The sequence below is a fragment of the Trichogramma pretiosum genome, unplaced genomic scaffold, assembly GCF_000599845.2.
Source record: "Trichogramma pretiosum strain Unisexual culture from Peru unplaced genomic scaffold, Tpre_2.0 scaffold20, whole genome shotgun sequence".
Lineage (NCBI taxonomy): Eukaryota > Metazoa > Arthropoda > Insecta > Hymenoptera > Trichogrammatidae > Trichogramma > Trichogramma pretiosum.
The window spans coordinates 1,986,477-1,999,472 of record NW_019641696.1 but is presented as its reverse complement, the minus strand read 5'-3'; the positions used below and the strand labels follow the sequence as shown (position 1 = coordinate 1,999,472).

At 35.5% G+C, this 12,996-nt stretch overlaps 2 protein-coding genes across 8 annotated transcripts in view; both read left to right on the top strand.

The window, feature by feature from the left end:
- LOC106656534 (phosphatidylinositol 3-kinase regulatory subunit alpha-like) overlaps window positions 1-5,811 on the top strand; it is a 92,796-nt gene extending 86,985 nt beyond the window's left edge. For 5 of the 7 annotated variants that reach the window (XM_023462124.1, XM_023462126.1, XM_023462125.1 and 2 more), the window contains 6 exons: window positions 16-246; window positions 509-1,090; window positions 1,179-1,355; window positions 1,442-1,678; window positions 1,770-2,102; window positions 4,987-5,811. In XM_023462124.1, the coding sequence (XP_023317892.1) occupies window positions 16-246; window positions 509-1,090; window positions 1,179-1,355; window positions 1,442-1,678; window positions 1,770-2,102; window positions 4,987-4,996 (1,570 nt within the window). In that variant the 3' untranslated portion in view covers window positions 4,997-5,811. Of the gene's footprint in view, window positions 1-15; window positions 247-508; window positions 1,091-1,178; window positions 1,356-1,441; window positions 1,679-1,769; window positions 3,375-4,986 lie in introns of all 7 variants that reach the window. The other 2 variants (XR_002763601.1, XM_014377557.2) reach the window with 2 other exon arrangements.
- Window positions 5,812-11,724: 5,913 nt separating this feature from the next.
- Window positions 11,725-12,825, top strand: LOC106656464 (zinc finger protein 729-like). Its single transcript, XM_014377462.1, has 4 exons — window positions 11,725-11,750; window positions 11,836-11,950; window positions 12,025-12,241; window positions 12,308-12,825. Exons 1-4 carry the CDS (start codon window positions 11,725-11,727, stop codon window positions 12,823-12,825), a joined length of 876 nt encoding a protein of 291 aa, XP_014232948.1.
- The last annotated feature ends 171 nt before the right edge of the window (window positions 12,826-12,996 follow it).

The window sequence follows — 12,996 nt, the reverse complement described above, 5'->3', positions numbered from 1 at the left end:
TTTTTTCGATTGCAGTCAAGTCGTTCACAATACCGAAGCACACATACGCATCATGGAGCTTCTTCTGCTGAAGTGCGACTGGTGCGAGCGTCTGCCAGAATTTTCGAGTCCTCCGCAATTGCCACCGCGAAAAGTGTCTAGGGCGCAGTTCACAGTCGCCGAGGCCCAGCAGTTCTTCGCCGCTCACGAAGAGCAGCAACTTCAGCAAAATGCTCTTGCCTTCGGACATACTTTGGAGCCTCAAACGTGAGTATAAAACATATTTATTGAAACTTCCGCGAAACGGAAAAAGAGAGCGAGCTCGCCAAAAATCTACGCAATGCAACACAGCTGATTCTGGCGTCTTTTACGCTTGTTTACCATCTAAATGATAGTCGTAATTAGTCTTCTTTCTCTCCTTCCTTGAGATAAACGCCCGAACAAAGGCAATCAAACGCTTGTGTTTGCTATTTCCGACAAAATTTTGTGCAACATTCTACAATGTCATTATGTCTTGTACACGTTGCAGAAAAGAAAGACCACGCAATCTTCACGAAGCCGAATGGTATTGGGGTGACATAACGCGCGACGAGGTCAACGAAAAAATGATCGACACTCCGGACGGTACCTTCCTCGTGCGCAATGCCAGCAGCAAAGGTGGCGAGTACACGCTCACGCTACGGAAAGGTGGCGCCAACAAGCTCATCAAGATCAGCCATCGCGCCGGAAAGTACGGCTTTTCCGAGCCCTACTCGTTCCTGAGTGTCATCGACCTCGTCGAGCACTATCGCAACTGCTCGCTCGCCCAGTACAACGCGACCCTCGACATCAAGCTGCTGTATCCTATCTCGAGGTTCCAGCAGGACGACGAGATCACGGGCTCGATGGATCCCACCAAAGCCATGCAAAAATACGTCGAGTTGGAGCGCGAGATAATGCTCACGATGAACAAGTATCAGGAAATCTACGAGCTGTTCAATCGTGCGAGTCAGGAGGTGACGCTCAAACACAACGCACTGGAGGCTTTTACGGAGACCGTGAGGATGTTTGAGGACCAGCTCAATGCACACGGCAAGTTCCAGAAAGAGGCTCAGCCTCACGAGGTCGCGCTGTGAGTATTTCGTAACCTTTTTTGACACACACGTGCATTCAAATTTATTTTACTTATATTTCATGACTTAATAATGCCTTCTTTACAGTTTGTTGGAAAATGACGATGCACTGAGGAGAAAACTTCAAGTATGTCGAGAAAGTAAGGACACAGTTGACAAAAGTTTACAGACACAAATAGCTCATACGAGAAGTCTCGAACGAGAGATGAGCAAGTACAAACAGGAGGTTTTACAACTCGGACGTAGTAAAGACAAGTATACTGCGTAAGTATTGGTTTTTGCTGATCTAATAAGTAATTTTTTACACATAAGATTCCCCTGATATTAATTCTGAATTTTACCATGTTCAGTTGGTTACGGAAAAATGGCGTAAATCAAACAAAGATATCACAATTATCGGGCTTGAACCAGAACCGCGATGCCAACATCGATTTACAAGAGATCGATCTAGAGGTTCATAAAGACGAAAAAACATGGCTGTATCTCGAAGGTTCAAGAAACGATGCCGATCGAATTCTCAACGATAAGCCCGAAGGTACATTCTTCATCAGACGTTCTAGAATGGGCCAGTATGCCTTGTCTATCATGTAAGTAGAACATTGAATTATAAAAAATTAATTTCCTCGGTTATTCATTGTAATTTGTCAATGTATACTTATCGATATCGATGCTCAACAGGTGCAACAAAACCGTCAACCACTGTATTATTTACGCAACGGAACGAGGCTTTGGCTTTGCCGAGCCTTACAACATTCACGAGTCGCTGCGCCATTTGGTACTTCACTACGCTCAGAATTCGTTGGAAGAGCACAACGAGCAGCTCACGACTACTTTGGCTTACCCGGCATTCGCACCAGCCGCTGCACTTAGCAAGTTGCAAGCTCAACGGCAAGTACAATTACAGCAGCAAGCGTTGCCGCAGACGCAAGCTGTTGCCGGCACCGGCACTGGTGCGACAGCTGCTACCGCTACTCAAGTCTATCAGCAGCCACTCCAATTACTCAGCACCCAGTAAATATTATATTTAAAAAAAAAACGCGATCAAAATCGCGAGGTGATAATACCTATTATCTGTATATAGATATATTTATCAAAATCTCCCCGTATGTTACGGCGTGAACTGACGATTACATATACTATATATTACATATATATTTAAATGTCGAGAGATGAAGTATGAAGAAGTAAAAGAAAAAAGAGGTAGAGTGATATAGTCGCGTGCGTGTGTGCGTTCATATTATGCCCACGTTTCGTCTAGCTTCTTCGGCGTCAGGTACGCGTCGAGCGACACGACTTTTAACAATCTCCAATTTGTGAAACAAAACAAATGAAACTCACGCGTGTATGTTACAAGAAAATTATTTAATTTATTTATATACCGTAAAACGGTATGTTATGTATTGGACTATACATACATACGCATGTACGTGTGCAAGGCTGCATAACCAGAAGGAGAGAAAATTTCAGTCGTACTGATAATGATAATGATATTTGCAATTCGCCGAGATAATGTCATACATGAAAGGGAAATTTGAAATCCATTACTTACATTACAACGAAGTTCTGTCATATTTGATAAAAACATTTAAAACATTGAAAGGCGAAGTAGTAAGGCGAAGGTTTTTGCAAGAGTAAGAAGCGGTAGACGTCAGACGTTTTGGCAGAGTTTTTTTATACGTAGATTGTAAGTGCTTCCGTGCCAGGGTACGATGAAGACTATCGAACAAAAAATAAATTATAAGAATATTCGCAGGAAATTAATGATATGCGATTATAAAACGATAAATGATCATAACGAATAATGATATAAACGAGAAAAAAGAGGAGAGCAAGAAAGGTAGGAAGCGGGAGTAGGAGTTTTTTTTAGGAATAATTATCTGTGATTATCGAAGTGTGAATATAGTAAACGATGATGATAATGAATTATATGGCGAAGAATGGCTTTTCGATAGTACGTTTTAAAATGCATTTAAGCAGAAGTAAAAAAAGAGACAAAGTGAGAAAAAATTCGGAATAAAATGCGTAAATTTATTGATTAGTTGTTCGACAATTCTATTATAATAAATAATAATAATGATAAATATACAAATGACAAAAGAAAAAAAAATGATGATAAAAATGATAAAACTATTGTGATCGGGGGGCGAGCGACGACTTCACATGCTATATGCGGACGCAAACGACGTTGATATACTATTGATAATAAAAGCGAGTAGCGGGTCTGTCCTCGCAAAGAAAGGAGAGGCCCTCCCACGGCCGATAATAATATATCTAAACATAATAGTTAAGTATCGTTTATTATTTGCTTTTATTTCTTTTAGTTCGTCACTCGCTATCGAGTGGTCAATTTATTATTAGATATTATCATTTTTTTATCGGTCGTAAATGGACGTATTACTCGTGATGATGATGATGATGATGATGATTATGACGATGGTGATGGCTAAAAATTGATCGATACAACTATTCGTAAATATAAGTCGACAAGCCTCCTTTTAAATAATACTTGCATATATTCACGAAGTACACGTGCAGACATAATATTTATGACACAGAACAGTAAAAACAAACGAGTAACATTATATATAAATAATATAAAAATAACTATATTAATAAGTTCGTATAGAGTATTGGCGAGTAGATTTATTAACGTAGTAGTTTCAGTAGTGTTGATGCAATGGATATATGATATTAAAACATTTATATGAATCACTCAACTCTCCGATAAAAAAACACGTTGCTCGAAGATTATTTTAGAAAAAAAAACAAGTCTCAGAACTTTTTTATACTTTCTGATTGTTTGATGATTGAATTCAGTTTTCTTCAATGCTTACCTAACTTACTTCCATAAAATGGTTCATCAACTTCTGTACATATTTTAGTCTTAAAAATATATATTCATATATCATTATCAAAATCATATATTTCATTTAATAAATTAGTTGATGAACAAAGTATACATCATGTTATTTAGGTATCAATTAAGAAAGCTTTTCGAAATTCTACCATTGACTTCGAGCAACGTGGTCCACACGATTCGATTCATATGATAAAATTTGCAAAAAAAACATTCACATTAAACTCACTAGTTCGTATTTAGCGTATTAATATGTGCGATGGATAAATGTTATATAATTAGTAGACGGAGGCTTAGATGAACGCGTTTGCTAAAAAAATGATCATTCTTCTTCTCCCTCTATGAACTTCTTGAAAATGAATACAGACACGAATGCAAAAATTGAAGCGTTGAATAACGTATGCTTGTAAAATATAATAGTGTAAAAAATTAAAAATATTAAAGTAGAATCTAGCGTTTTTTACACCATGATAAAGTCAGAAGTGGGGTTTCAAGAATTCGGAAAAAGTATACTTTGATAACATACTAAATACACACACGCAATTATAATTACAAAAGTACTGTCTTGATGAAAAATGCTCACACGGTTTTAATATTTAATAGTCGTCAAAAACCTCTTTTGGTAAAAAACCAACATTCTCGTACAAAGCATGCGGTTTTGTACGTTTGACGAGAATAATGAGAGTTTCCTAGGAAACTAAAATTTTTCTTTATGCCGCATGTAGACTTACCGAGCCGCGGATACGGATACAATCTTAGATTAGCAAAGAGCATTGAAAAAAAATCCCATGAAGTAATTGTAAGAATTAAAAAAAGGAATAAAAGGGCAACTAAGTCTCCCTTTTGAGTTAATCGAGCTAAAGTGAAATTGATCTCAATATGTGTTGTATGTAGGAATGTCTGTAAATGCGTTCGATCAAAAAATTGAAACGCGTATGAAACAATAATACTTAGAAATATTTATTATAAAAATCTACAAAAGATAAAAAATGCGTGAAACTTTTTTTTTTAATTTCTCGAAATTTTTTTTTGTTTCAGGCGTGAATAAAATCGCGTCGATAACTCATGGTAACTACATGAGACCCGAAGTAAAATATTAAATGTCTATTAATAACGTAAATACATCATATTTATCACTTACTTTCGTGGAAGAAAAAATAGAGAGCATCAACAATTGGCAAAACTTACTTTCCTTGTTGCAATGCCGAAAGATCTTTTCTGCATCATCACTTTTCAATTTCTTTGTTTTCGTTTTTCACTAAGCGATACATAAAAATATCTCAAGATAGTTCGGCTTTTTCTGTTATGTATATCTTGAAATAAAGACATGTTTAGACGGTGCTGCGCTCGGACTCGTTATAATTTGATCTCTTTGTATTAAATTTAGTGCGAACACTTACACGTATCACTTATAGATTTTTAAACTTATAAATAAATCAATTCGGTACTCTTTTTAAATGCGGATACAAACCCGCCAGCATCGTAAACTGTTTTTTTCTTTAAATATAATTCACACAGATATTAAAACATTCGTGTACCAACGCTAACAATACGTTATGAATAATTGTAAAAATTTTTAGAATCCGTGTGTATTTTTTCACTTGGTTGTACATAAATATTGTAATTGAAGATTTGCACAGAAATTGTGTCTTTATCACGATTAATGCACGTTCAAACTTGGTGTTGTTTTTATCAATAATTTTACTGCTTCTTTCTTGAAATTATATATTATACTTTAAAAGTAACAAATGCTTAATTAATAATTACAGAAAAATTTTCTTTACTAATTAAGCATTTGTCCCTGTAGTAAAAATTAGAACTTAAATTAAAATTTCTCTTTGCAAAAGTTTTTAGTGCAACAAATGTCCTGACGTAAGTCCATTACTGTTTCAAATTTTTTATCACTCCAATAATTTTTAATTTCTTTTAAGCACATAACTTTGTACATGTTAACGTTGTTGTTATTATTAACATTATTATGATTAATCGTTTAATAATTTGAATCAGTGTTTTTATCATAAAACCAATCAGAGCACGTCGTGAAGTAAAGAAAATGACAAAATTCATTATTTAGCTTTTCCTAAAGAATTAATAATGGCTGTAATTGAACAAGCGATGTGCTTAAATTAACATATAATAGACGAGATATTTAAAAATCGTGATAGATGAGGGTGAAAGAAGGAAAGAGAGAACGAGAAAGAATCGAAAATCGTTGCCTTAGCTTTTGTACGAGGGTGAAAGATCGAGCGAGTTCGAGCGCCAGGACATACATATTATTTATTTCTAGCCTCCTCTTTTATGATGTAACACATATTGTAAAAAAATATAATGAATATAATGCATGTACGCGAACACACGAAAAAGTGCTCGCGTAAATGTGTGTGTGTAAATTTTCTTTAAGTTCTTATGCGTTTTAATGGGCTCATTTGACTTTTTAATATGATGTGACATTTTTGTATAATCAAGCACTAATATATTATGTGAATATTATGTGTATAAGTGTAACAGACAGACGCACGGTTCGATTGTTTATCTTTGTATATTTGTATAATTTAGGTTTAGCTATTGGCGAAAATGTGACATATATGCTGAACGACATATATATTATATATATTGACGATGGTAAAAAAGTAAAATTTGCGGTGTATTTGCGTTTTCGACGGTGCTGTGCATCGAAGACCTTTATTTTTGTACTTTGATACGGTAAATTTGGCAAATTTTTGGAAAAGGAATTTTTTTCCGAGACTTCCATATATAAAATTATAAACGTCTCTGGCAAAATTAAATTGGTGATTCTAGTTCTATATAAATGAATAAATATCTATCTATATATATATTAAGAATATAAATAATCGAGCCGATTGTCGCTGTTGCGCAATCCAATGTGCGTTTAAAAAAAAATATTTGTAAACTCGATGATTAATGACGAGGTCTGCGTGTGATTGAAAAATGTGCAAGAATGCGAGACACCGAGAGAACGAATTGATAAAGATTATACAATATTATCAACAAATGTATGATACTGTGATACAATTTTTGTTTTCTCTTTGCATGTAAAGTATATATTATAATAATTAAATTTGATTATATTATGAAATGATGTCGATAAATGAATTATGAAAATGAATTGATAAAAGAAGCGATTATCAAGTGATTGAAAATAAAACTTTTGTGGTTAAGCTAAAAAAAGTCATTGTCTGCATTGTGAAAATCATGTGATTTATATTATATTAGAATTAAAGTAGAAAATATCAAATTCTCATGATAAATTTTTTAATAATTGGGTTTCATTTATTGGTTTTTTAAACCGTACCTGAATTAAAAACAAAAGTCTATTACATTATACGTATTTTTCGTTTCATTTGTACCAAGACGCATCAATTTTGCATTAATTTATAAGAATAAACTTCGAACTCATTTCATTCACGAGATGTGTAAATGTTAATTTGAAAGCTACATAATATTACAATTATGAATTTTAAAATAAAAAAATGACGAATCAAGCTGCGGAACACAAAAAAGACTATAAAAGAATAAACAATAGTAACCGTTGTATTTAAGAGATAAAACAATTTTCAACAGCCTATAAACAAGAAACGCAGATTTTTTAATTGTGTACGAGAACCGACGAAGTAATTGTAAGTGGACAGTTGAAGTGGATAATTGTAAGGATAAAATTACCAATTGATATACATCGCTAATTGTATTGTGTAAAACGACATGAAAACACGTGTCACTGCATGTGTAACATTTACACACAGACGCGTGCACAGTACAACACGTATTGTAAACGTATAATTACAAACACTCTTATGTACACGCATACACACACAACGAAAAAAGCTGTGTCTATATATGTTCGAATTTTTTCTTTTTCAATTTCCCGCAACACACACTCATTGTTGTCGTACATGCATCGTCTTGGGATACGTCCACTTTGATGAATAGAAAAAAAAATGAATAAAAAAAACCAAGACCGTCGTTTTTGCGTTTGAAGCATGTTATTTCGTTTGTATTTTTGTCATCCAGCAATCAGTTGCGTGCATTATTATAAAAGTATGAATAAACAAAGTTGAACATACACGCATTCACGCGCGCGCGATCCGATATCCGACTCGTTTCACGTGCCAATTTTTCTTTAGTATTATGCGTCCAGCAGCGACTGACATTTCGTTTGATTGTAATTTCACTTTTTTCTCACTCACAAATCATTGCAATGTAATTTATAATGATAGTGAAAATAAATATAAATAAAATAATTATAATGATAATAATAATCGTCCAACTTCTTGTAATCACATGCATACATTCTCGTGTTATATTAAAAACGTATGTGAAATATACGTTTTGTTTTCTCCATTGATGCGTATTTATAAGTATATGAAACACAAATGTATAAGTATAACATGATTAGTAATAATGATAATAATAGTAGTGACAACTTTTCATTTAAAAAATTTATTAATAAAAAATCGGAGAAAGAAAAACAATTCAAAACAAATGATAGTGATACAAAAATGGAGATCACAAAGTATAAAATTATTGATCATTTATATTATATATATATATTTACATATGCGTGTATGAGTTCATGTATGCATATTATATATTGTATAAGGAGTGGGTACGTGGCAAGAAAGAATCATATAAGGCGAGCGAAAAAGGCCAATCGTAGAGCGAGATGATTGTAAAAAAAAAATTGATCGATACGTAGACGAAGGAGAAAAAAAATAAGATGAAGAAAACAAGCTCATTATAAACGTGACATACACAAGAAAATGAACATTATTACATGATATATATATATAAAGAAAAATAGATTATAACTATTATGATTCTTATTATTACTGAGTATAAGTATCGCGATTAAAAGGCAATATGCGCTGGATGCGAGTGTATAAATGCAAGCTGATTTAAGTGTAATCAAAAGAATTATATGAAGGTAAAGATGAATAATTATAGTAAGACGATTTTTTATTTTTAACTTCGGTTCTCGATTACGTATATGTGCACATGTACACATTTGCACTACATATACACATATACGTACCAACATGTGTTTTAGGTCGACGATATATTAAAAAACAAATATATAAATGTGTGAAAGCGTGACTGTGAAATTATTTATTATTTTTAAAGAAAAAAAACAAATGAATGCAGAAAGTCGATAATGATTAACTAGTGACGATGAAAATAAATGAGAGAAAGAGACAAGGATTGTGATCGTAATATAAAGAATAAGAAAATAAATGAAAAAAAATTATGAACAAATAATGAAAAAAAAAATTTACCAAATGGCGAACGAGGAACTTGTCGCTTGATCGTTCGCTGATCTGGACAACGTTCTTTCGTTCGTCGATTTCCATCTACATATTTAAAACGAGAAAAAGAAAATAACATACCTTTCATTTGGTAGTAAAAAAAACTCTGTAAAACCATTTATATTTGCTTATGATTAGTATGTTTTAATTATAAATGCTGAACACAAAACTTAAATGACCGCTGTTGTTATTCATTGCCTTCCTTCTTCTCAGATGCGTTTTTTTTCTTTTACACGACGTATTCGAGTTATCTTGAAGCTTCTTTAAAAAAATCTAAAATTTACCATACTCCTCGATCCCAATAGCTGAAAATCCAACGAATCGCCGCAGCTCACTCAAACGCACAGGGGATCGAGAAATATTTGAAAGTTTTGCAGCGGATATCCAGCCACATGTGCTTTTTGGATCTTTCTACAGATTACAGAGACGCCGCCGCCGCTGGTACATTGCTCTCTTTCATACCTGCCAAAGTCCTCCTTATCCGTATTATCGAGAGAGAGGGACGACGACGTGGAATTTGGCAGCGCTTCGCGTGCACCGGAGTGTCCTCGCGATCGATAATTTAGGTACACGCCTGTGTGAAATTCATCCTCATGCTGCTGCTGCTGCTGCTGCTGCTGCTGCTGCTGCGCCCTTTTCTGCGCGCAACTATTTCGACGCGACGACCGGACGTGCTTCAAAGTGGCCGCACCGGTTAGAGAGGGAATGGTCGCGCGAGATTTTAAGCGCTTATGCGCGCGCGATTCTCGTCAATGAAATGCATTCCGAGCATTGTTGGAATAATCCCCCTTCTTTATTTTATTTTTCAAGCTCTCCCTCTCTCACTCGATATCGAACCCCGGCACCTGGAGATACGGATTGGTTAATAATTGCTCGATCCACCAAGCGGGCGCAAGGCGAGCGAGCACGACGTCGAAATTTGTCAATCCCTTGCCAGCCCCCGGAACGAAACTCAAATACTTTGCGGGGGAGAAGCGTCAGAAAAAAGAATCGATAAAGTTGTAATACCCGCGCGACGACGATGGCACGCGTCGTCGCATATACATGCACGCGGAGCATGAGCAGCAATGAAAAATCGGCGGCGGCGTGGCACAGGTGACGCTCGCGCGCGCGCGGACTTTGTCAAATCGCTATGCCTGACTCGACGCTGACTAATATCACTTGGCCGATTAATGCGTCTCATCATCGTCGTCGTACTAGGAAGGGAGTTTAATGCGATACGCACGGCTAATTTCATCGATAAACACTCGCGGGGGTCAGGTAGTCGCTGAATGAAAACATCACTTTTTATTCGACGACGTTTTGTGCAAACACCGGCTGACTTTACTACTCCGCCTCTGCACGCTATGATGTACACGTACACATGCTAATTGTATAATTGTATCGGAATTGCATAATTGTATCGTGTCAGAAGTGAGCCGCAGCGAGAACAGAGCAACCCCAAAGACACAAGACGATGACCCGCGGCTTCTTGTATAATATCACGGACTCGTTTTCGTGCTTGCGAGCGGCGAAGCGTCCGAGTGACGCTAGTAGTAGCATAGCTAGCTCTGTGCATACCTCTTTCGCTTGGCTCGAGGCACGATTTCTTCTCTTCTTCTTCTTCTTCTCCTCCTCTTCTTCTCTTTCTTCTTTATGCGGCTCGAGCGTCGTGTGTTTGCATATGTACGAGTCTCTTTCTCTCTCGTTTTTTTTTCTCTCTAGCGACAACGACGACGACGTTGACTTGTTAGCGACCGGCGTCGGGGGGGATATATTCGTATAAATGCCGCTCGCTGTTAGGTATATAGAGACAGAGGCGTCCGACGACATGAATATTTTGCCGGCTCTGTAGTTTTTTTTTTGCTCGCTCGCTCGTTCGGATCGTCACTCTTTACAAATGTTCGATAAGGAATTCAAAATCTCGCGGCGTTTCGCACGTCGTCTACCTAAATCTAACCATCAATCGCAACACAATCAATCCATTAATTTTTGAAAGATGCAGAGACATGATGCATACGAAAAAAAATGAGCGATTGAGCTTTAATCGTAATAACACGTGCTAAATACTATTATGTAGTGGTGTAGGTACAGAGAAAGTTTCTTTGCGTAATCGCACGCACGTGTATGTGCGCCTGGATGAATGTCATTTTCATTGCAATTTAGGAATTTTTATGGCGAGTCCCTCTATATGTATCGCAATGCATTACTATGCACAGCCAGTTGATAGTGGCGGGGAAAAAGTAAACGCCACAAGGAAATATCACAATCGGAGGTGAACTTTGTTATTTGTTGGTCTATGCGAGTAATGATTTCAGTCGCTTTCGAGAAGCTAAATTGTTTAATTAGTATTATATCAATAGAATAGTATAAGTTTCTACCTAGAATCAAGGTTAATTGTGAATTACTAGATGCACATAACCTCGAATATTCTCGCAGTGAAAATTCACAGTGAATCAATATAAACAAACAAGTGATGGAAATCACAGAAGATGCAGTTAGGTAGGTATAATATATTTTGTTTGTTCATTGATATTTTTTTAAGCTATTGCTTCATTGAACTTGATTATTGAATTCTTTTTATTAGGGTGAAGGAGGAACCGAACGATACTTGCCCAGATGCAGATGACGATTATAATTTCGATTTGGTGAACTCTTACGAAGCCAAAAACATTGAAACATTGCCATTCCATGAATTATCGGTGAGTTCAATGATTCAAATTATGACATATGTCGATCAGCTCCTTGATCATTTAATTCAAAATTTTCATTTCAGTACAATGACGTGAATGTGGCTGGTCACCTGAAGTTAGATGAAAATATACTAATTAACTGCGAATGCAAAAATGTTAAAGTAAAACTACCATCTCTACTGACAACCATTTGCAAATCAAAGCATAGCCTACCTATGAAAGGAGAAAACCAAAATCAGACCACTTACTTGGATGGAAAAAGCCCAATAGTTTTGATAAAGAAAGATTTCAATTATCATAGTAAGTGTTTCTTTAAAGTAAATCCCCGATTAAAAATGGATAAATATTCGAAAATTAGAATTTTAGAAAAAAATATTCAACCAAAATTATCCTATGAATACAAAAGAGAAACCAGTTTAAATACACTTGTCAGCTTATTTCGTGAAAAAATTAGACCATATGAAAATGAAATTTGCTACAAGTCATTTGCATACAAAAGTAGTCATTCACGTACAAAACCCTTCGAATGTGAAGAGTTATTTAAACAAAACAGTGACCTCAAACATCATATGAATGCTGTACATGAACCCAAAGAACTCTTTGAATGTGAGATATGTCAAAAATCATTTGGACAAAAACCTATTCTGAACAGACACATAAATGCAGTCCATAATCGTATTGAACCCTTCGAGTGTGACATTTGTCAAAAATCATTTGATTACCAAAGCGTCTTGAAAAGACACGTCAATGCAGTACATGATCACAGTAAACCTTTTGAGAGTGAAATTTGTCACAAATCATTTGGACAAAAATGTAATCTGAACAGGCACATAACGACGCTGTTAAGGAATACTAGCACGTTCCAATTCATTAGCGAAAACTAGCATTTATTTGAAAATTTCGATTTTAATCGAACACTAGCATATTTCAAAAGGTCAAACGAAAACTAGCACGTTTGGATTGTGGTTGCAAAAAAAAATGATGGAATTAGTAATACATATTGATTTAATTATAACGCGCCTGTCTCGAGCTATTATTTAGTTCAATCGCCCTAC